The 24,281-nt window shown below is 34.5% G+C and overlaps 1 protein-coding gene across 4 annotated transcripts in view; it reads right to left on the reverse strand.

Annotated features, from left to right (window-relative positions):
• The window catches only part of TTC29 (tetratricopeptide repeat domain 29), a 402,902-nt gene that overhangs the window by 186,760 nt on the left and 191,861 nt on the right, over window positions 1-24,281 (reverse strand). For all 4 annotated transcript variants that reach the window (XM_077770635.1, XM_077770617.1, XM_077770624.1 and 1 more), the window contains 2 exons: window positions 6,932-7,155; window positions 1,288-1,473 (listed from right to left, as the gene is read on the reverse strand). In XM_077770635.1, the coding sequence (XP_077626761.1) occupies window positions 1,288-1,473; window positions 6,932-7,155 (410 nt within the window). The remainder of the gene's footprint in view (window positions 1-1,287; window positions 1,474-6,931; window positions 7,156-24,281) is intronic.

Genomic DNA, 24,281 nt, shown 5'->3' on the forward strand with positions numbered 1-24,281 from the left:
GAGACAGAGAGACAAAGTGACAGAGAGAGAGAGAAAATGAATCCCAAGCAACCGTTGGGATTCCGATGAGGGGCTCACACCCTCAAAATGTGAGATTATGACCTGAGCTAAAATCAAGAGTCACATACTTAACCCACTGAGCCACCCAGGCACCCCCACACTTTCCATTTTAGACAGGTTGCTCCTCCTACAAGTTCTTCTAACCATGCTTTAGTGTTTATGCTTTAGTAGTTCCCTCTTACAGAATATATTCCTGTTTCCTTACCTGCCTAAATTCCACTTCATCTTCCAAGTCCCCCTCCAGTCCCTACTGATTCTATTATGTCTTTCTTGAATCTGGTCCGTATGATTTCTCACTTCTCTGAGTTTTTCTGGGATAAGTATCCCTCAAGATGACCCCTGACCATAAGCCACATCGTAGCACCTACCAATGCTATAGGTTACCCTGTGTAATTTCCTGGGCACAAAAACATTTTTTTAAAATCTTTCTCAAAGTCCTATACAGTCCTAGCCACAAAATAATAAATATTTTATAATTTAACTGTTTGGCCGAAGTCAAAACCTTTGTGAAAAATGAGACAGTTTTTTTGGAAAAAGAAATAGGATTATTCATGATATCTTTTCATATGTTTTCTTTGCATATGATCTACCCATCATTCCTTCCATAATTTTAATCCTTAAATTTCTATTTGCATCCTTTAGTTAACCACCATACAAAATATGTTTAGATGATTTTTGTTGTTGTTTCAGTCTTGTCTTAAGATAACACTAAGTATGAAGTTACTTTTAAAGGACATTTCCTTCAGAAATTGTTGTAAAATCATGATGGGGCAATATCTAAATTATAGAGGTATTTTTTGGTCCTCTTTGTAGGGGGCGTGTGGCACTAGGAAAATCATGAAGCATGCCTTCCTTTTTCCCCATTTTCATACAGGAGAGATCAAATTTAAATGAATAGAGGACTGTAATAATGGAAAGAAATTCAAAACCACACAGCTTGTGGCACTGACGGATATATGTGGATGGGTACAGGAGGCTGACTTTCTCTCTGTGCTGCTGCTGCTGCTGCTGCTGCTGGGAACTCCAACCTGAGTGCTTGGATGGAGTATGACTGCAAGGAAGACTTCCGGTGGATCCATAAGTCACACACCTTTGCTTCTTAATCTCAATAACTTACATTCTTATACTAATGCCTCAGGTCTTTTTCTCAATCCCCACATGCTTTCTGGTTGCACGGACTCTGAATCCTCCAAAGCACCCAGGACAGCCTGACAAATGACCACTCACCTTCTTCCTCGAAGAGAAGTCCCATGTGCGCATGCGCCTTGGCTTCTTTCTTCCCACCGTCAATTTTGATCTGTTGAGCAATCTCAAAACATCGTTCATAGAAGTGGTTCCTTACCCATTTGTCTTCAGGATTATTGAAGTAACTGGCCAGTGCATGCAAGTTGTCATAGACATCTTCGAAGTGTTCTTCAAAGAAAAATAAAACTGCATTAGAAAAGTGTCTCACAGCTTGCTCCTTCAAATGTTAAACCAACTTAGTGACATTGATTTTTTATTTTTCCTTAAAAGCATGATTAGCTATTTTAAAAATGGAAATGCAAACTTAAGGTCATGTATTTTAAGCACTAAAATAGTTACATAGAAGAGGTACACTCCAAAAAAGCGAAAACAAACAAAACCAAACAAACCTTTTTGAAAACTTAGAACATGTTAGAAAGGGGCACCTGGGTGGCCCAGGAAGTTAAGCATCCACCTTCGGTGGTGAGTTCCAGCCCCACATCTTTAACTCAGGCTCTGCCTGGGTGAGCTCATCGCTGAGAGTACAGAGCCTGCATGGGATTCTCTGTCTCTCTCTCTTGTCTCTCTCTCTGTCTCTGTCTCTCTGTNCTCAGAGCCTGAAGCCTGCTTTGGTTTCTGTGTCTCCCTCTCTCTCTTCCTGCCCTTCTCCCGCTCCCGCTCTGCCGTTCTCTCTCAAAAATAAATAAACACTAAAAAAACTAAAATTTAGAAATTAAAAATAAAATAATATGTTTGAAATTTATATACTCTTTTGGTTGAAAACAGCACGGAGGCTGCTGGGATTTTCTCTCGCTTTCTCTGCCCTCCGCTGCATGCTCTCTCGCTCTCTCTCAAAGTAAACAAATAAACTTAAAAAAAAAAAACCCAAATACTCTCATCTTAGAACTGACTTCTCTTATGTTTTGTCTTCACATTGTGAAACTTTTGCCTAATGTGAACAGAGCACTGAAGTCTGTTCTGTAATATTTTATATTCTTTGTCATCTTTAGTGATTAGAGAGTTATTTTATAAAGTCTATAAAGCATTCCATATCTTCTATTTTTAAAAAGTTCTGTAAAGTGCTTTTATGAAAAAAGTGATCCCAAAATAATTTTTGTTTTTCAGTAATTACACCTTAATTGAAAAACATTTCCAAAAGTTCATAGTTTTTTTCGTTTTTTGTTTGTTTGTTTGTTTTAGAATGAGTTATATAAGCTATCAAGATTTCCATATTTAAAGACAATTTGTCAGGGGCATTTGGGTGGCTCCGTCATTTTAAGCGTCCAGCTTCGGCTCAGGTCTGATCTTGCCATTCTTGAGTTCTTGAGCCTGCACCAACTTAGTGACAGGCTCTGTGCTGACAGCTCAGAGGCTGGAGCCTGCTTCAGATTCTGCCTCTCCCCCTCTCACACTCTTCTCTCTGTCTCTCAAAAAAAAAAAAAAAAACATTCAAAAAAATTTAAAAAATAAGGACCACTGTCAGCTAATCTATTTTTCTATGAAAAAATGGAGTATTTTTCAGAGTATTAAGTACAAAGGGATATATTCAAGTTTTGAATTTTTGGGCAATCCAGATATATGGGTTGTACTCTTTACTTTCTCAGCAGCCTTATCTCCTTGCTTGTAGATTGTTTATTTGAATTGTCAGCATATATTTATAAGATGAAAATCATTTTTACTGTTGGTTTATTATTTAGGCCGGTATTCACTGTGCTACATAAAAAGGAGATTCCATGATGAAATAAATTTGGAAAATACAGTTGCTAATTTCCCTCTTTTAGTGACCACACGGGATGTATCAGCATTTTAAAGACTCTGGTAAGTCCTGCAATAAACCAACCTTCTTACTGTCAATGTTAATTCATCTGATGTTTCTCAAACTTATTTCATCTGATAATTATTTTTGTTTTGCTTTACATAAAACCTGTAAACATCCTGTGTGACTCTGCTTGTATAGAACATACTTTGGGTATCTTAAATAAATGTTATTAGAAAAAAATTGCTGCTGAACTCTTAACAATAATTTAAAGTCAGGTGTAAATAATGTTTGAATTATCTATTGATTCAGTTACCCATTACTATTATTGCCATCTCTTCTCCAGCCCCATGGGGCACAAGACCCTAATCATAACATTACAGATGGTATAGAGATGATTTACAACAATGGGTAATATAAGAAATGTTATTAGGGACAAAAAAAAACCTCACTTTACCAAATGGAAAATAATCCAAGAAGAAATGACTGGCTTACTTTAAACACTTCTTTGCCATAAAACAGCAAGTGATGTTTTGCAGAGTAATTTAAATAACTGTAGGTTCCTGTTCTGTAAGTCTCAAGAGACAGAACTGACCCAAGATGACTGTTGTTAGTGCTATGGCTTTGATTAAATGAACTTCATTGTGACCCTAGAATGATAGTCTTTCCAATGAGAAGCAATGAGAGGGCTCAGAGATAATGCTACTTCAGGATAATTGTTTCAGATTCCATATATGTCTTCTGACCATATAGGATGGAATCCTGAGACACCATTAACAAATTTTTATATTCTAGATTAATTGTGTGTTTGCACGTGTGCATGTTTTAAGATTAATTCATTAATAAGAGTGAATGAGTATATCTCCTTTCCTATTTTCTGGGATGTTCTTAATTCATATCATAATTTTTCCTCAATAAAGCTTATGTATTACATGTGAAAACAATTACACAAATTTTTTAAAGTATACATATATTTACATGTCCTTCAACTGAGGTATTTCCAACAATATTCTTTGCAATAATTTTAATTTTCTATATTTCAACCAGGCAGAAATCACTGCATTTTGAAGAAGATAACCTGAGCAAGAGGTAATTTTATTTCATTTAACAAATGCAACTTAGTTACTATGAATATATTATAAAACCACCCAGTAAAGAAAATAATTTCTTTTCTTTACTTATACCATGTGTATAAGGTATCGATTACTATAAATTTGGCACTTTTACAATTTTTGGAATTGGAGAAAGTTGGTTTTTAAGTTTATTTATTTATTTTGAGGGGGTGGGGAAAGGTAGAGGGAAAGAGAGAGAATCCCAAGCATGCTCCATACTGTCTGGGCAGACCCAGTTCTGGGGCTTGAACCCACGAAAGGTAAGATCATAACCTGAGCCAAATCAAGAGCCAGACGCTTAACCAACTGAGACACCCAGGCTCACCAACAAACAGTTTTATTTAAATGTTTACTTTCCTTTAATAAAAATTTGTAAATTAATGTTTTCTACCTTAAAATAGACTACTTAGCATTTTAGTTTCCTTATAATTACAAAACGCTTTATGACAACTTTCTCATATTTATGACACTTTCTGTAACAAGTGATGTATTAGGGCTCATATTTATGCTACTCAAACGAAAGCCTCTATTTAAAACACTTAGTGAATGTGATGAATTCAACTTGAAAAAATGACTAATGGGAAATTTTTATCTTGCTCAATTCTATTTTCAGTGCAAATATCACTTCAGAATTTGGAGCTGAAATGAGACTGTAAGTTTTTTAGAAAGCATTTTTTATTTATAATAGTTAATTTCTTGAGAAATTAGATGTCATATTTTAAAATTCACCAGAGGATTCTATTTTTAAAGTTAATCCTGTAGGGTGTCTGAGTAGCTCAGTTGGTTAAGCATCTGGCTCTTCATTTTTGCTCAGGTCCCGATCTGAGGTCTGTGGGTTCCAGCCCTGCAAAGGGCTTTGCACTGACAGTGCAGAACCCGCTTAGGATTCTCTCTCCCTTCCTCTCTGCCCCTCCCCTGCTCTCTCCCTCTCTCTCGCATTCAAAATAAATAAAACTAAAAAAATTAAAAAGTTTATCCTGCAGTTAAGTATTTTTCATAATACAAATATCCACCTCCTGTCCACAAACACACTCGCACACACACATTCACTTGTTATGATTTTCATGTATCTCATATTTGTAAGTTAGGTCACAACCTGATGTATTAACTCCACTGAAGAGGCTGAAAGACTTCTGCTACCCCTCTAATACTGTTACCATGCCCCCATTAATTTTCCCCACTGTCATTGGTATAGTTGTGGAAAGTTGTATAATACTCTATTTTCTTTAAAGATTTTTTTAATGTTTATTTTTGAGAGACAGAGACAGAGAGGGAGCTGGGGAGGGGGAGAATGGGGGTAGGAAACACAGAATCTGAAACAAGCTCCCAGCTCTGAGCCATCAGCACAGAGCCCAATGTGGGACTTGAATTCACGAACTGTGATATTATGACCTGAGCTGAAGTCAGACACTTAACTGACAGACCCACCCAGGTGCCCCTGTAATACTGCATTTTCCCATAGAAAGGCCTGAAGTAAAATATAGGCATTGTTGGGATGTGAGCTTCTCTTTTTCAGTCCTATGATATTGTCACACAAGAAGTTGAAGAAAATAATAATTTAGATCACCAAATTTATATGCGACTTCTAGGATCTAGGATTTCCTTTATTTGTTAATATAACATGACCAATCCTGGGGCATCTGGGTGGCTCAGTCAGTTAAGCATCCGACTTCGGCTCAGGTCATGATCTCACAGTTCATTGGTTCTAGCCCCACGTCAGGCTCTGTGCTGACAGCTAGCTCAGAGCCTGGAGCCTGTTTCGGATTCTGTGTCTCCCCCTCTCTATGACCCTACCCTACTCATGCTCTCTTTCTGACTCTCAAAAATAAATAAAAAACATTTAAAAAAATAAATAAAATGACCAGTCCCTAATATGTGACTAGGAAAGACTTATGACATCAGTATAATTCTAGTGGAGATTAAAATATTTTATTCAATAGTTGTAACACTGACTTTCTGAAAATTTTTCAGATACAAGGAATTTACTACAAATGATGTGATGGCAAATATAAAATTAACAATTTTATTCATAATTCTGAATTGCAGGCTTTTCATGTCTTCTCACTATTCACTGATAAAAATTCTCTGATTGAAATCTGTAGGACTTATTGGTAAGATCTTCAAATTCCATTATGTAAATAATAGAAAATCAATATAATTTTCAAGTTATAATACTCTTTGTAAGAATCTCTTAAGTAAAAGTCTCTATTCAGATTGTATATTTCAAAAACCATGGAAGAGGTTTGTGATTTATGATATAAAACATTTTAATACATTGGAAAATTGTGGTGATGTTATTAGGTGCACTGTCTTCCTGGCTTGAAATGAGGTCAGCAGGATGCCCCTATGTCTGGGCAGCCTCGTGATTCAGCGTTCCCCTGTCATGTACTCCATAAAGATGCTTAGATGTCTAAAATGCACTGTGCTGGGGCGCCTGGGTGGCTTAGTCGGTTAAGCGTCCGACTTTCGCTTAGGTCATGATCTCGAGGTTTGTGGGTTCCAGCCCCGCGTCGGGCTCTGTGCTGATTGCCAGCTCAGAGCCTGGAGCCTGTTTCAGAGTCTGTGGCTCCCTCTCTGTCTGACCCTCCTCTGCTCATGCTGTCTCTCTCTCTCTCTCCTAGAAATAAATAAAACAGTAAAAAAATTTTTTTAAATAAAATAAAATGCACTGTGCTAACGCATCTTAATAGTTTGAATTCGGACATGAAACTCTGCAATCTTCCCTCGGTCTCACTGTCCCGGCTCTTGCAACACTGCTGCCCACAGTCTCTCCACTCACCTTGCCGTTCAGCAGCCTCGGCCCTGGTCAGGTGGTGGTAGAAGTGACCCAGTTTATCAGGCTGGTCCTCCAGGGGTTTCTGCAACCATAAAAGGGACCTAACTCTTGCAGCCTCCCGCAGGGCATCCCACTTCTCCATCAGGGCAAAGAGCTCAGTAAAGGACTTGTGATAACCATCTCGCAGCATGTCCACACAAATGTTCTTCTTGTATGAGTTCCGGTAACTGGGAAGAAGAAACCCAACACTCAGAACATTTTAATCCTTTGAATCCATGCAGCATTTTTCTTCTCTAATGATTAAAGGTTGAATTGTGCTGCCTTTTTTTTCCCCCTCAGTAAAAGCTGAAAACTATCTTTTCCTTAAACACTTATAACTGAACAATTTCAGTTTAATGAAAGATGCCAGAAGCTACCCAAATGTAGTAATTTTAATAGAATTACATTATAAATATATCAGTTCCAGAGCTGACCTCTGTTTGATAGGGACAAATAAACTAGTTGACTGATGTCGGTCCATTCTGGCTGCTAGAAGAAAATACTAGTGACTGAGTAGCTTATAAACAACAGAAATATATTGCTCGCAGTTCTAGAGGCTAGAATTTCAAGATCAAGTCACCAGCATGGTCACCTTCTGGTGAGAGCCCTCTTCCTTGTTCATGGCTGGTGCCTTCTCACTGTGTCCTTACATGGTGGAAGGTGCTGGGGATTTCTCTGGAGACTTTTTTTTTTTTTTAATAAGGCACTAATCCCATTCATGAGGGCAGAGCCCTCATGACCTAAGCACCTTCCAAAGACCTCAATTACTAATACCATCACCTTTGGGAGTTAGGATTTCAACATATGAATTTGGGGGAGCACATGCAGACCATAGCAATTATAATATCCCAAAGTGTTTGATATACTAGCCTCCCAGTAAAACAAAACAAAAAATACAATATGCCAAGCAAAAATAAAACATGCCATTTAATGTCAGAAATGCACTCTATATTATGTGGCTTATTTGTACATTATGGAAGTTCATTCATTCATTCATTCATTCATACTTGGATGTTTGGTTGGAAAATGTTTATTAAAATCTATTATTAAGTATATTTAAAAATATTTTCAGTTAAGATTAAGTTAATGATTTGTTAGATTAATAATTCACTTCTAATTTAATGATAAATCATATACAAGGAGATAAAGTAACAAATGAATATTCCATTTAATTTATCAACAAATAGCTATTAAATTTTCTAAGTAGAAGGCAGTTCTAGACCAAATGGGTTCAGTCTCCTTGTGAAGTTTGTATTCTAGTCGGAGAACACAGCCAACAAGTAAATAAGCAAATAATAAATCATTTCAGATGATGAAAAGTGCTATACAGGAAATAAACAGAGTTATGGGACAACAGCTGTGTGGCAGCTTTTATTCCACTTAATGAGTAATCAGAGGCCAAATCATATAGCTACTAATTATATTACATTACATTTTTTTTTAATTAGGAGACAATTACATATTTAGAACAACTGACACAATGTGATACTACTAGCAATACAAATTTCAGGGTGGAGTGGAGACAGCCTCGAATTAGTCAGAATACTCAAGGTTGACCTAGTTCTACCTAACTTCCTTGTATCTCATTTGTAAAATGTGTGTATGAATCTATGCCGTACCTATATCACAGGATTCTTCTAAGAATGAAAGTAAAGTATGTACATGAAGATGCTCAGATTCATGGAAAGTCCTGCACTACTGGTTCTCAACTCCTGGATATACAGTAGATTCATCTAAAGAATTAAAAAACCCAAAACAGCCCATATGCCATCCACCAAGAATTTCTTACTCAGTGGATCAGCTAAGGTATAGAGGTGAAGAAAGGAGTGGTGAGAAAGTAGCTGTTAAAGAAAAGACAGGACCTCAAAGCTATGGTAAGAAGTTTGGACTCCAGGTGAGAAGTGAGGTAGAGCCACTGAAGGGCCTGAGTTAGGGAAATGACTACATGAGATTGAAGGTTAGAAAAAACACCCAGAAGGAGTGTTCCAGCTGAATTGTTATCCTCCCCTATCTGGGACCCAGATAGATACACAGCACATATTTAATACAATTCATCCATAAAGAGAATAAAGAAGCCACATTCCTAGGCCACAAGGTCAAAGGCCCCCTTGTATGAGACCAAAAACATATGACATAGGGAAGAGAAAAGAACTAACAGATTTTTGTTTGTTTGTTTCTGCCCTCTTGTCAAGACAAAGGAGGATAGTATGAAGAAGGAGCAATGAAATGCTGCAAAGGCCATGTCCCCTCTCTCCTCTTCTTTCTACCTGCCCCCACACAAGGTATACCAAAAGTCACTGTCTTGGGTTTCTCAGAACCAGCCATTATAATTTCCTGTAGCTCCTGAATGGTATGGGTGAAATGCCACAGTCATCTAGCGGGCTCCATGTAGGACAAAAAGTTAATGGAAATAGAGGGCTGGTATATCTGTCAAATGTCACTGGCCACAACAAGAGAATGTGTGCTAAAATGCTCTTGTATGGGCTGCCCGCTGGGGGCTGAAGGACACAGCTGTAACTCTGAGAATAAGAAGCCTCAGGGAGCAATCAAAGGAGTCAGGTCGGCATATTTCCAGATCCAACAGAAAAGGATGGACTGAATGTGTCAGAGGTGGACACGTGTATTGAACCACATAGGTTTGGAATGCATTCAACGACAAGTAAGAGAACTTGTCTCATAGTACCTTTAAAACTAGAGATTTCCATTTCTCACAGCAAAAGATGCCTAAAAATAGGCATCTGATGGCCTTGGTTCAGCAGCCTGGCAAGGTCAATGCCTGTGGGATTATCTTATTCTTTCCTTTATGCTTGTCCCCTCCTGGTCACTAGACGGTTGTTATAGTGTTATAACAACCTTGTTATAACTTCAGATATTGCGTCCATCTTCAAGGCAAAAAGAGTGGGGATATGGGTGGCACCAGATATGTCTTTCCCTATTATTGGGAAAAACAAAAGCATTCCTGTAACTGCTAGTAAATTCTTAACTTTGGTCCCATTGGCCATGGACACCCCTTGTTGCAAGGAGACTGGAAAAACTAAAATTCTGCCTGTCCTTGGGCACATTGCTCTCCCAAGCAAAACCGGAGTTGTGTTAGCAAAGAAAAATGGAGAAACAGATACTAGAGAAGGATATTCAGTGTCTATACTAAGGTCCTAGATTAAGATCTGAAAATAAATACTGACAACCCCCAGCCCTTGAGATGCCAGATAAAACTGGGCAGGATGCCCAGTTAAATGTGAATATCAGATAAACAATGAATATTTTTTTAGTGTTAGTATGCTCCAAACATTGCATGGGACATATTTATACTAAAAAAGTTTTTTGTATTTTGAAACTCAAATTGAAGTGTATAGCCTATCTTTTTTTTGGTTAAATCTGTCAACTCCTCTCCACTCTACCCCACTCCAGCACTGTGTTGCTGCTCTATGAGAAAAATAGGGTGAGGGGAAGAAGTGTCAGAATCTTGAATAACCTGAGAAATCACTGAATTGGACTCACATCACCTGAGAAGGACAAGATTGGATTTTTACACTAGGGAGGATCAAGGCTCAGGGCCAGGAATTAAAATTAAGTTATAAAAAAATAAAGGCTTTCAATTTAGCATCTTTGAGCTTGTGACTCTGAAATGTACCCCTGATCCAACAGAATGGCCAGGCGGAGGGTAGAACTGGGAGCAGCGCAAAGGGATGGAAGACTCTGGCGGTCCTAGAAAGGACAGGCCACCGGGGCTGAACCAAAGGGAAGGCAAGGGGAGTGGACGGAAGTAGGTGGATTCAACACACATTTAGGAGATAAAAATATCAATTCCTTGGTGACTGAGTGGGTGTTGGAGGTGTAGGAGAAGGAAGACTTGGAGGACAACCAGGTTTTGAGGCCGGGTAATAGGTAATTGGTTATTTGTGAGAGAAGAGGACACAAAGGGGTGAACAGGTTTGGATAAACACAATGAGACTGGATTCAGGCTACTTAAGTGAGAAGAGGCTGAAGGAATATCCATGTGGTACCTCCGAATGGGGGCAGGTTGTGACGGAATATAGGAGATCTGAGGACAAGATCTGAGAGGCTAAAACTAACCTCAAACAAGCACTGTCATCTTTGGTGGTTATGCCTTCAAAGAGAAGAAAGTTATAAATAAATAAAAATTAGAACACTGACTTTAAACAATAAAAACAAACACAAGCCAGGAGACCATCTACATTCTAATCTCAACTGGGACAAAAATGCAGAAAATCACTCTGCAAGCCTGGTTTCCTTTACCTGGAAGGTGAGGGTGTTTTGGTTGCTTTGGTCAGCCAACACCTAGTTCCATTTCCACAGGTAGCAGTACCCCAAAACACTTTGGGAAATGACCATTTTCACACTGTGTGTCATCTTGGTGGGACTTGATGGTAAGGACTCTCTAATCAAGGGGTGGAGCAGAGAGAGAGGGAGACAGAGAATCCCAAGCTGACTCCATGCTTTAAGCATGAAGCTCCACGTGGGGCTTGAACTCATGAATCATGAGATCATGACCTAAGCTGAAATCAAGAGTTGGATGCTTAGCTCAATGAGCCACCCAGGTGCTCTGCAAATTATTTCTTTTACCAAAATAATTTTTTCTTATTACAATGAACTGACTACCTGAAAAAAAAAGTAAGTCAATTTCCACCATGATATTTAGATTTCTCAGGTTTTATATTTCATAATAGAATCATAGTTAAAGTTGACTTGCCTTATGGAAAGAATTTTTTTTCTAAACAAATAGAAATATAAACAGAATTCACTTATTTTGTTAATCATTTGGACACAAAGTTATTTGTCTTTGGTTCTATTTGCATATTAGAACAAATATTAGTCTAAATTAAAATATATCCTTTTTTTAAAAATGTTTTATTTATTTCTGAGAGAGAGAAAGCACGAGCAGGGGAAGGTCAGAGAGAGAGGGAGAAACAGAATCGGAAACAGGCTCCAGGCTCTGAGCTAGCTGTCAGCAAAGAGCCTGACGCGGGGCTCGAACCCATGAACTCTGAGATCATGACCTGAGCCGAAGTCAGATGCTCAGAGTCCCTAAAATATATTCTTTGTAACAATCAGAAGAAGAAAAATCTCCTCAACCTAAAAAGTCATGATGCTGGGCAGAAATTGAGAATTCTGGTAAAATTTATGTAGATATTTGATGGTACGGAGTTTGAGAATAGTTTTCCCAACAGAAAACATGCCATTGATAGGAGCATAAGTTGTGACATTCATGGATATGCTGGACTCTATAAATCTCTACCCTGAGGGAGGTAACTGCCACTGCAGACACCTGGGGTTGCACTGGACTGAGGTATGAAGCTGGGGAAGAATGAATTTAGGAATGGAATTAAGCGGTCATCCATTTCATCTGGATTTTATTACTACTTAAAGCCATTAACCAAAAGAGATTCTGTGCATTTTGAATGTACATAAAAATTGCCCTAGAAGATTCTAAGATGGAAAAAAAAAAAAACCACTATTAATTTACAGAAAGTAAAACCGAACACTTTGACAGAACTTCATAGCAGTTGAATGTGTGGAGATGCTGAGATATGGGGAGCTTTCTGTTAAACAGCCATGGAGGTATTAAACCATTTTAAAATTCTGCTTTAAAACATTTTGAGCGGCATCTGTTTTATAGAGTACCTACAACGTATTAGATACTGTGTAGACACAATTTCTAACACACGATAACTTTATAAAGTAATACTTCCATTTTCACAGATAAACTGTCATCGGTGAGGATGTGATTTGCCATGTAAGTGACAAAGCCACACAAACTGATAAGGATCAGAATTGGAATTCACATCAGGTTTCTGAGTACGAATTCTGTATTTTTCCACTTTACCACACTATCTCCTATCACATTAAATTTGTTGGGGTTTCTTCTCCTTCTCTTCCTCTACATATTGTTGTTTATTTGCATTGATTGTTTAGGAATTTGTCATTATTGGACAATTATAATGTAACTCTCAAATATGAAAGACATTGCCTTTGTCCTTGGTAATTCATGTTGATGCTGGACTGGGAAAAGAGATTACTGTTATTCTGTGACCCTCCCACAGAATCCCCTTCCTTAAAATGAGTAAGCAGACAGTAGCACCCACACAAAGCAAGTTAAATAGATGTGATTGTCACTCAGGGATATATGAAGTCTAATAAAAGAAAAGCAGTGAGAAAGACAAACATATAACAGGAAAAAAAGCACACACTTCTACAAATCTGAACAACATGAATAAATGAAACAGATATGACAACTTCTTTTATTTTTCTTAACTCATAGATATTTATATCGGTTATTAGATGGACTTTCAAAATCAAAATGAATTATCAACTACTCAAATATGTGACTAATATATTTAACATATATTTTTCATAAGGCAAACTCAAATGCTGTATCAAGGTGAACCTTCATATTCAGTAAAATTTTTCAAAAGCAGTTTAATAAAAAATCATACTTTAAAACAAGATCATAAAATTTTTATTTAATCTGACAAAGATAAACTCAAAAGATGTGTAATATCTAATCAAAAGTCAGTATAATACTTTTATTCCATTAAGTTAATATTTATAAGTCACTAGTGGGTTATCTATGTGTCAGTTATAACAGTCTTATATTCGTATTGTAGGAATAAATGTTATTGGAATCACCTACGGGATAATTACATTGACTCTTAAATTAATACTTAAATAGCTTCAGTTAATATAATTTCCACAGAATAAAGTGAGTATTCTTACCCATACTTTTCAGTGTAGGTAGATATTACATATAATTAGAATGGGGAAAATATGTATTTCTTGACATACTCACACTGATAAAAACCATATAAGTAATTTTGGTGTGTTTCATAGTTTTTTTGTGAAAAGAATAAAATTTTCACGAAAAGCTAAAATAAAGATATGCCATTCCCCAAGCCATATAAATATATATAAAGAGAAGAGTTAGAATGAAAAGATATCAATTATTTTTAGTGACTTAAAAAGCATATAAATTTACAATGACAATTGAAAGTATTTTTCTTAATTTTACACTACTTTAGATTTTTAACAATTGTTAGTCATAGTATTAATAGTGATTAATAAGTAACACTAATTAAGAAATGACTAACATCATTCACATATATTTTTATGTAATAACCATTGAAGAGTTGGAATTTTTAGAACATTTGATTATCTTCCATGTACTTCAAAATATAACAAGAAAAAAATGTTTCGATATGAAAAAGGCTTTTTAAATTTAAAGGATTTCCAATGAGTTGACTGGTCTCTGGGGGCATCTACTGGAAATTTAGCAAACTGCAGTTACATCATGTAAATTTGATAACTTTCATTATCCATCATAATACAGATATTATTTTAATTGATATGTAAATAAGGTGACATTCAAAGAAGATAAATGTAAAGTTATGCATGGTATTCTATCTCATCCATCCGGAAACAGCGAAATATGTAGCTGTCTATGAGATCAGTTAACAAATACTCAACTGTTAAAAATGTAAATAGGACAGGTGGCATATCACACATGAACAGTTTTCAAACCATTCAATTCTCATGTTTGGAAAAATTATTTTAGAGATAAGCAGATACAAATTTACTGAGGCATTTTTATGAATCCAAATAAAATGTACATAAAGAGCACTTTTAATATGATGGTTTCTCTAAATTCATTTTGCATCTCAGTATATCCACATTAATCATAAATAACTTGATAATCACTGCTTGTTTTCTTTATGACTTACTTGAATTATTTACATGTCAATATCTCAAAAAGTAGAATTTGTAATACTTCAACCAAAAGTCTATTGTTTATTATTGTTTATTATAATTAGTAATTAAAAGTAGAATTAGTCATTAAATAGAACATTGCTATTAATTTCTCCTAAACATTTTAGGAGAACTTCATTAAAGAAAAATGAACATATAATAAAGATAATCATTGCAGCTTATTTATAGTTTTAGCATATATTTCAATAAAGAAAATAACTTTTGTAATAATATTTTTTCAATTTTGACTAATCATGTTATAGGAATTTTAATGTAAGCCTTTTTTTAAAAATTTTTTTAAATGTTTTTTTTATTTATTTATTTCTAGGAGAGAGAGACAGCGTGAGCAGGGGAGGGTCAGAGAGAGAGGGAGTCACACACTGAAACAGGCTCCAGGCTCTGAGCTGGCAGTCAGCACAGAGCCCGACGCGGGGCTCGAACCCACGAACCGCGAGATCATGACCTAAGCGAAAGTCAGACGCTTAACCGACTAAGCCACCCAGGCGCCCCTAATGTAAGCCTTTTTAACAATAATGATTTTCTTTGTGAAATTTATTGGTCATATTTCCTTAAATAATTTTTAAATTTAAAGAAAATTTAAAACTAATGTTGAAGGTATATCTATTGTGTAATTCTTATACAACAATATACTTTATATGCTGCTATAATCTTATATTAAAAGTTTCCTAATAAAAATTGAAATATATAACATGTTAGCTTCATTTCAAAGAAACACCACAAATGCATGTGTACATGGTTTCTGGAAATTTCATTAGAATTGCTATCCAAATAAATGCGATACGATCTTTAGCTGTATAAATTGAAAAAAACTAATCATCCTAAAATCTTATCAATAAATCAGAACATAAATATTAATTTAGCAAAATGTTTTTTCAGTTTAGAATTAGAGCCATTTTAGATAGCTGGACTTATTTGATAACTTAAAAATAAATAAATAAAACCGCCCCCAAGAGGTTATGGAATATAATTTTTTGTGATTTTCTAAACAACTAGAAGTTTACTAAATTTGAAATTGCCACACAGGCAAGCTGTGCTTTATATTTTTGGAGAATACAAATTTTTATCTATTAATAATCACTGAAATCACAGTCGGACTGCCAACAGTTAAAAGATATGTGTACAAATTGAAAAATGCCATTTGGAGAAAGTATTTAACCCAAGTTCAACCTTTAATTCTATTTTAAAAATTCTAATAAAAAACGAAGAAATAAAGTTTAGCCTACAATATTTTACAAATAGCACTATTACTAATATAAATCAACAAAAAATAAAATACTTAAAAATTTGGTCAGCCAAGAATTTTGCAAAGAGCACAATAAAAATTCACTTCAACATCAGTGATTTTATTTTAGGATATAGGGAATATTTTTGTAGAATGTAGAACAAAGATTATTTCTCAGGTTTAATTATGTAAGAACTGATATTTAGCATAAAAGGCATAGCTTTTTGCTAGATCAAAAAATGTTAATCAGTCAAATAGTATTTTTCCTGGGGATTGCTACCCGAGATCAGAGGACAGCTGTGGTTATTTAGTACAGTGCAGACTGCAATGTTTCAGTAGCTTTAAATAATTCCCTTAATAATATAAAGGCATTTTTTGTGTCCATTTCCTATTAAAAATCATTTACTCAAGCAATTCCAATCCAATCAAATATCTGAAATACAGAGATTGTCATCAATCAGGAAAGAAGCAATATTCATCAGTCAATGTAAGATATTATCAAAATATTTACCCATGTAGCTGTAACACACATTTTCTTCACTGAAAGATTTTCTCTACTGGAAAACTCTTGAACTTAACCACATTATAAAAGGTTCTTCTTCAGAAGTTTAGTGGAAAAGCTCTGTAAGAAATAAAGCCTCTTTATATGAGGCTAAATACATAATCCTTAAAATGGTCCTGTTACTTGAAAACTTCTTTGAGAAATTTAAACTTAATTACAAATGGAAGTATTAAGCTAAAGATTATACATGGAAAGGTATGAAGTGAGTGTCATTTAAGAAGAATTTTCAGGGAAGATATTTTCACGGCACCACAACTGAGTCCAAGCGCTTTTGGCTAAATGAGGCAGTCATGTGTATTTTTGTTCTTTTCTTTTAAATTGCACTGTAACTTTCAACTAAAGGAAAATCAATTAAATACAAGCTGAAAAATAAAGCCTGAAAATAATCTTATTTTTGGGATTGAATTACAATGATAAAAAAAGAAATCTGAGTAAGTAATGTAATTGTTATAGTCTGTGTCCTAGTATAACAACAATAAACAAGAAAATGAAGAGAAAAATAAAAAGTAAGCTTCATACTAATGATTACAAACAATGGATTACAAACATGTATGAACATGATCATGCTAGCTCATTAACTCCACATTTTTGTCTATATTACTATTTACAAATTTTCATTAATATAAAATAAAACCCCATGCAATATAATAGTCATTTTTTTTGAAACATAATCTTGTGATTGTTCTCCAAAATTTTTAATATTCTTTTATTTGGGAAATTTTGTTTCCAGTAATATCATTTAAACTTTTTCTTACAGCTCTTTGTCTTTATAAATTAAAGAACTATCAATTTTCCATATAAGTTGAGTGAAATAATCAACTTTTAATAAAAATGTGAAGCTGAAAAATACAAAGACAAAACTTAGTAAAAACAACAAGTTGCATTAAAAAGAAAACTTCAGCTCACTGTGTTCTTTTTTTTTTTTACTAAAGTATGTCATACATTTTATCTTTGCAAGAGTTTGACGAGTTTTGCAAGTAAAATTCTGTTTCCTCTACACTTGCTAATAGTCAGGAGAATCTGTAGTTTGCACCTTCCCATTAAAAATGTATTGTATTTTTTTGAAATTATTCACCCCGCCTTTTATCCAGATCATGTCTTTGAAAGGAGGAAGTAGATAATAAATGGAATAATTCATGATTTCCCATTAAATATGAAACTTTCTTTTGCAGAGTTTAGAAAATGAAGTTCTACATAATGTACAAAAGTTGATTAGAACTTTTTTTAACCTTTTCAAGAAAAAACCTTTCACATTAAACAACTGCATGAGGAGGTTTCTTTGGGAAAAGTAAACCAATCAATTCTTTCCACCTATAGCTTTATCATATATATTCTAATGCTGTTCCTTCCAAACACATATTCCTTTGTAATACTTAGTTATTAAAATGATGGTAAGAAAAATAGTATACATTGGACTATAAACATGACAAGTATCTAAAGAAATGTAACAAATGTTTAAATTACAAAGGGAAAAATCACATAAATTAAAAATGAAAACAAAACATTACTCATGCTCTTTCCAGCAATGTAATGAGAGAGAGAGGAAGGGTAAATAATAAAACCTACATTTAAATTTCTCTTATTATGACATGTCTGCTAGTGTGGTAATGATATTTTGTCATGAGAATAAAATATATACCTTTATAAAATTTCTTTACAAACTATCCATTGATATTCCATTAACTATACTCGCTTGTCTTTTTTTTATTAAAAAAAATTAAACTAAATGATTATTAGGTTCATGACAGTTCTGTCATCCTATATTTCTTAAATAAGAAATCTTCAGTAAATTTAACTGAAGAGAAATGTTAAGTTCTGTTTTAGGATAGCAGATGACCTCAATTCTTTGCACTATTTTTCTATTGTGGAATAGTTTGTTTTTCACTATTTTATATAGTAATTATATATTATATTCTGATTATATTTTAATTTTCTCCATTTCAAAAAAAATGATATACTTTCCCTTTCAAGCTTGAATACTTAAAAGATAACTACCATAATGTGAGCTATGTGAAGTAGTCACATAAAGTGTATGCTCCTTGATTACTGTTACAAAGGAAGTGTATATTGCACAGGTGAACAGTGAAGCCAGGATTTCTCATAGGTTCTATGTACACAATGATCAAACTTCAAAAATACACATTAGTTTACATTTAGGAAAAACTAAATTAATAAAAACAAAAAGCAAATTGATCAGCTTGATGCTTTGGTCAGACAACATCTGTAATATTTTTCTGACTGAGTGTTAATTTTTTTGGAGCTATCTCAATCAGAAAATTTTTACTTGTAATAACTAAGACCATAGGGTACATCAAATCAAAGATGTGCATCGATAAGAATATTGTAAGAACAAAAAGAAGTATTTGTCAGAGGTAAAATAAAAGAGCATTGAATTCAAACTTCAAAAAATGTACAAAATGTACATATAAGTAGGGATTATAACTTCCTTGAAATAGAAAACATATCATTTGTTTCTTTTGTATTTTCATATCATAATGTAAATGTCAACAAAGAGAAGCTGTTATAACATTATTAATATAAAAAAATAGATCAGGTGTAAAAAACTAAAGGGGCATATGAATAACAGAGATTCACAGATAGACTGATTTACTGAGAAATAGAGCAATTAGGAGACAATACACCTAATAACACAGCTTGAAAATTAACAGAATAAGGGGAAATTGATTTTAATGCATTTTTTTCAGAAAATTACAAATAGAGTTGAGGAAAAAAGGATTTGAATAACAATAAAAACACTAAATAGCAAATGCTGAGAGAGATGTCATCATACCGTTAAAAAATTATATTTAAGTGTATTTGTTAAAAAACAAGAGCACTAAAACAAGTGAAGAAGCTAGCTTTCAAATCAGGATGCTAGAAAAAAAAATCTTAACAAAATCAATGGTGACATGAAGTCAAATAAAGGACAGAGAAGGAAATACTAAAGGTAAATGTATAAGTTAATAAAGAAGAAAAAAGTTGACCGATAAAACAAAAGAACTGATTATGTGAAAAGACAAATAAATCTTTGCAAGGATAATTAGGAAAAACCAAAATAGGTTAAGTCACCAAAATTGTGCCAGGAATGAAAAAAGTAATATAGCTTCTAATTACAATTATAGTAATGGCTAACTTTTATTGTATACTTACAATAGGTTAATGTTCACAATACTTAAGTATTTTGAAAGTATTTTCAAAACCTTACAATATTTTTTATGACATGGGATGATGACGATGATGATGATGATGATGATGACTACCTCCATTTTACAGATGAGGAAACTATGGCACAAATAGTTTAGTAAATGAGTTGAAGATCATACACCCTGTGAATGGTGGAGCTGAGATATAAACCCCAGCAGTTTAATTTTAGAGACTATGTTATTTGCCACCATTACCTTCATACTATCTCCAAGATAAATTTTTTATAGATGTAAAACATTATTAGAAATATTATTTAAAACATTATTAGAAAATACCATGGTAAATATAATAACCCACATAAAACAGATACTTACATAAAACATCAAAATATCAGTTATCAGTTTGCTAAGAGGAAACTTAGAACACCAATTTACAATAGATCTATTCTCTTCCCCCAATCATTCCCCAACCAAAGGAGAAAACTATTAACTTTTATAGAGGGGAGTTCTATCAAACTACTGTCAATAAATAAGAAATTGCCATCTCCTAGGAAATGTTCCAGAGCATAGAGAGAGGTGAAAAATCATTTAGTTCATTTTTCAAAATTCCAAAACTGTAACAAAAGAAAAAAAGAGGTAAATATGCAAAATTCTCTCCCTCTCCTCTCGAAATAGAACCCCTAGCAAATAAAAATCATAGTGAATAGTTTTTCCCAGAATTGCAAACATAGTTCAAAATTACAAAATCTAGTAACTATATGATAATCTCATTAGATGCTAGAAAGTTATTTCATAAAGTTCAAAACTCATTCATAATTAAGAAAAGTAGAAGCAAAAAAATGAATTCTTTATCTTGGTTACGTGTATCTATTAAATCTACATCTATATGGCTTTTACCATTCATTCTCTCCACTTGTTTTCTCTTTTTTTCTTGGATAAATATTTATACCCTCTAGACTACTGTTCTATATCTCATACCTTTACAAATATTTTCTATTATCTTCTGTTTTTATTTCATGTGTTGAGAGATATCTTTGTCTTTCTCTTCTAACTATTCTTTTTCTTTTTTTTTTTTTTAAATTCAGCAATCTTCATCCTAATTTTGAAGAACTGTTTTCTCTTAAATTCTTTCAAAGCATCATATACATCTTTGGGTAAGTAAGGTTTTTTACTTTGTCTATAAGGAAACAAATTGGGAATCTGTTAAAATTCTGCTTTTCCCTATAGAAACTTTGTTTCAGCTCAGGTTGGATATTCTCTTTGTTAATCTTTATTTTTTCTTTTGTACTGTGATATTTTCTCAAATATCCGAAAATATTTGTCTGTTCATTAATAATGAAATTCTAGATTTCTTAACTTAGGCAGTTTGCCTCTTTTGGTAGGTTTCATTCTTTGGTGGAGAGGTCAGGAAAGCATGGGCAGACTATTCCTTGCTACACTGCCAAATGAAAAGGACTTTGTGCCAGCTTCCTGACGGGTGCTCCAGCCAACTGCCACTTTCTTTTAAAATGTCTTGTACCTATGTTCATGAGTGATGTTATTCTGTGGTTTTCTTTTTATGTAATGGCTTTTTCTGATACTGTTATCAGGATAATGTCGGTCCCAGAGAATAAGCTGAGAATTGTTTCCTCTTCTATTTTCTTGAAGAGTTTGTGCTAAATTATTACCTCTTCCTCTTTATTTTTAAGAGAGTGCAAGCAGGGGAGGGGCGGAGAGGGAGGGACAGAGGATCTGAGCAGAGGCTCTGCGCTAACAGCAGTGAGTCCAGTGTGGGAATTGAACTCATGAACTGCAAAATCATGACCTGAGCTGAAGTCATATATACAACCAAGCTACCCAGGTGTTCCTTCTTTCTTCCTAAAATATTCTGTAGAATTCACCAGCGAAGTCTGGGATTTTCTTTGTGGGAAGTTTTAAATTTTTTGCAGTGTTTATTTATTTTCAGGGTGAGAGCCCCAGTGGGGGAGGGGAAGAGAGGGAGGGGAAGAGAGAGAGGGAAAGAGAATTCCAAGCAGGCTCCACACTATCAGCACAAAGCCCAGCACAGGACTTGATATCACAATCCATGAGATCATGGTCTGAGCTGAAATAAAGAGACAGACACTTAACTGACTGAGCCACCCATGCACCCCTGGGGGAAGTTTTTAAAGCTACGAATTCAATATCTTTAATAGATACAAACCTATTCTGTTACATATTTCTACTTAAGTCAACTTTGGTAGTGTCTCTCAAAAAATTTACCCATTTCATAGAAGTTGCTGAATTTATCAGCATAAAGTTTATCATCAAATTAGTATTTTAATATTTGTATGAGCTATGTGATGCATTCTCTCTTTCATTTCAGAAATTGGTAATTTGTGTCTTCTCTCTTTTTCTCTGCTCAGTCTGACTAGAAGATCAATTTTAACTGATCTTTTCAAAGAACCAGCTTTTAGTTTCACTAATTTTCTCTATTTTTTCTATTATCTTAGTATTTATTTCCTTGACTTTCAGTTTAATTTGCTTTCTATTTTAGTTTTTTTCAAATGAAAGGTTAGGGCACTGATTTTGGAATCAAATTTGGATATTTCTAATGTAATAAGGATTTTAAAATACTATAAGCTTCCCTTTCAGCACTGCCTTAGCTGCATCCCATATATTTTGATATGTCACATTTTCTTTTTTTCAGTTAAAAGTACAGTCAAACCTATACTTTTCCTTGGTTTGCAAGCATAAGTCGTCCTGGAAACATGCCTGTAATCCAAAGCACTCGTATAGCAAAGCGGTTCAGGAACCAATGGCTCAGTTGTGATCCTGTGATGTTTGGTGTCACATGCTACTCATATTACAAGACATCGTTCGTTTATAAAGTTAAAATTTATTAGAAATGTTTGCTCATCTTGTGGAACGCTCACAGAAAAAGTTACTTGCAATCAAAGGTTTTCTAATTTCTCTTGCAATTTCTTCTTTGCTCCATGGACTAGTTCAACGTATGTTGTCTAGTTTCAATTTTTTTCTGGCTTATTCATTCCTTTGTCTTTATGAATCTTTTTTCTATCTTATTGCTTCTGCTTCTGTATAACATTAGATCACTTTGGTCAAATTACTCAACCTCTCTATGCCTTGGTCTCTGGGAGTAACAACAATTCTTCACAGAGTTATTGTAAGGATCACTTTAAACAAAGACCAGCACACAGTATTCATTTAATATCTGTTACCTGTTCCTATCTCGCCTGAAATAAAACCTAGTTAAGGATGTAATATTTATGACAAGCTGTCTGAATGCCCATTTTATTGTTCATTAGGTATACAAAGTTCTTTTGTGTGGCTCCATTTTTCCTATAGAAGTCCATGTGGTAACTTTCCTTTGGAATTTAGAATCAGGAAAAAAGCTTGTCCCTCTTGAAGAACTGATAGGTCTCCTTTCATCAGGTAATGAGAATTTTATAGTCCATCACATCTCCCAACCTGCCCAGAAGTTCAGAGTGAAACTTAATGTTCCCTCAGGGAAACTATACTGACTCTAGTAGACAGCATATGTACACACTTTTCCTTTATTTACCTCTCATTTCTATTTATAGTCTGACAGATATATAATATAAAATGTTAACTTTAAGTTTCTTCAATCTTTTCCAGAAAGAAAACAAGAAATAAAGTGTTATTTTATGTAAGTCAAAAGACTCTTAAAGGAAAATGAAATACAATCCCTGCTTTCAAAGAACTCTAAGCCTAGAGCAGTCCTTTCCTTATGGCAATTCACAGCAGGAAGGGCATTTTATATAGCAGTTCAGTATGTGTGCATATATATTTTATATATGTATGTGTATGAAACAAAGTTGAAATGCATTAATCCCCAAAATGTTCTCATCTCTTTGTAAATATTAACTTAATTAGTCCTTATAACCATTCCATTGCTATCCCTGTTTTTTCATATGAGGGAACTGAGATGCAGAAAGGTTACATAACTTGGCCAAGGTCAACCTGTTATTTTGTTAGTAAGCATAAAGTTGGGTTTTGAGTCCAGGGTGTCTGGTTTTAGAACCCATGCTCTGTTGCATCTGCTGGTAGCCTCCACTATTTCGTCTTACTTTACGCAATGTACTCTTTTCTATTCTGTTTTACTACACTCTCTTTCATTTTGAAAATGCTAGCCATGATCCCCAAATTGATGGGTCATAACCATATCCACAAAGGGTCACAGTTTATAGTTTGTAAAACATGCATCAAGAAGGAAAGAACCCTACACATACATGATTACCAATGGATACTAACAGAGTTCAAGCAGGAGCTCTAAACTCTACCATGTGGTTGAGGATGTCTCAACAGAAGCCTCAAGAGCAAGAAATAGTTGGAAAAAATAGAAGTGTACCAAGTACACAGGCATGGAAGAAGGAGAAAGGCATTTCAGGCAAAGCACATATACAAGGCCATGAAGGGATGAAAAATCATCAAGCATCCACAGCCATCCTCTAAACACCTGAGAGCTAAGCACTGCAAAGTACTAAGGTTGCACATGTGAGCAAAGCAGTCATGGCCTCAGCCTTCTTGAAGCTTGTAGTCTAGTAGAAGAAAGAAGGTAGCAATGACAATGCAATGCTATAAGTGCCGTGATGGGAACAGTTCTGG

This window comes from Crocuta crocuta, unplaced genomic scaffold, assembly GCF_008692635.1.
Source record: "Crocuta crocuta isolate KB4526 unplaced genomic scaffold, BGI_CrCroc_1.0 scaffold345, whole genome shotgun sequence".
NCBI lineage: Eukaryota > Metazoa > Chordata > Mammalia > Carnivora > Hyaenidae > Crocuta > Crocuta crocuta.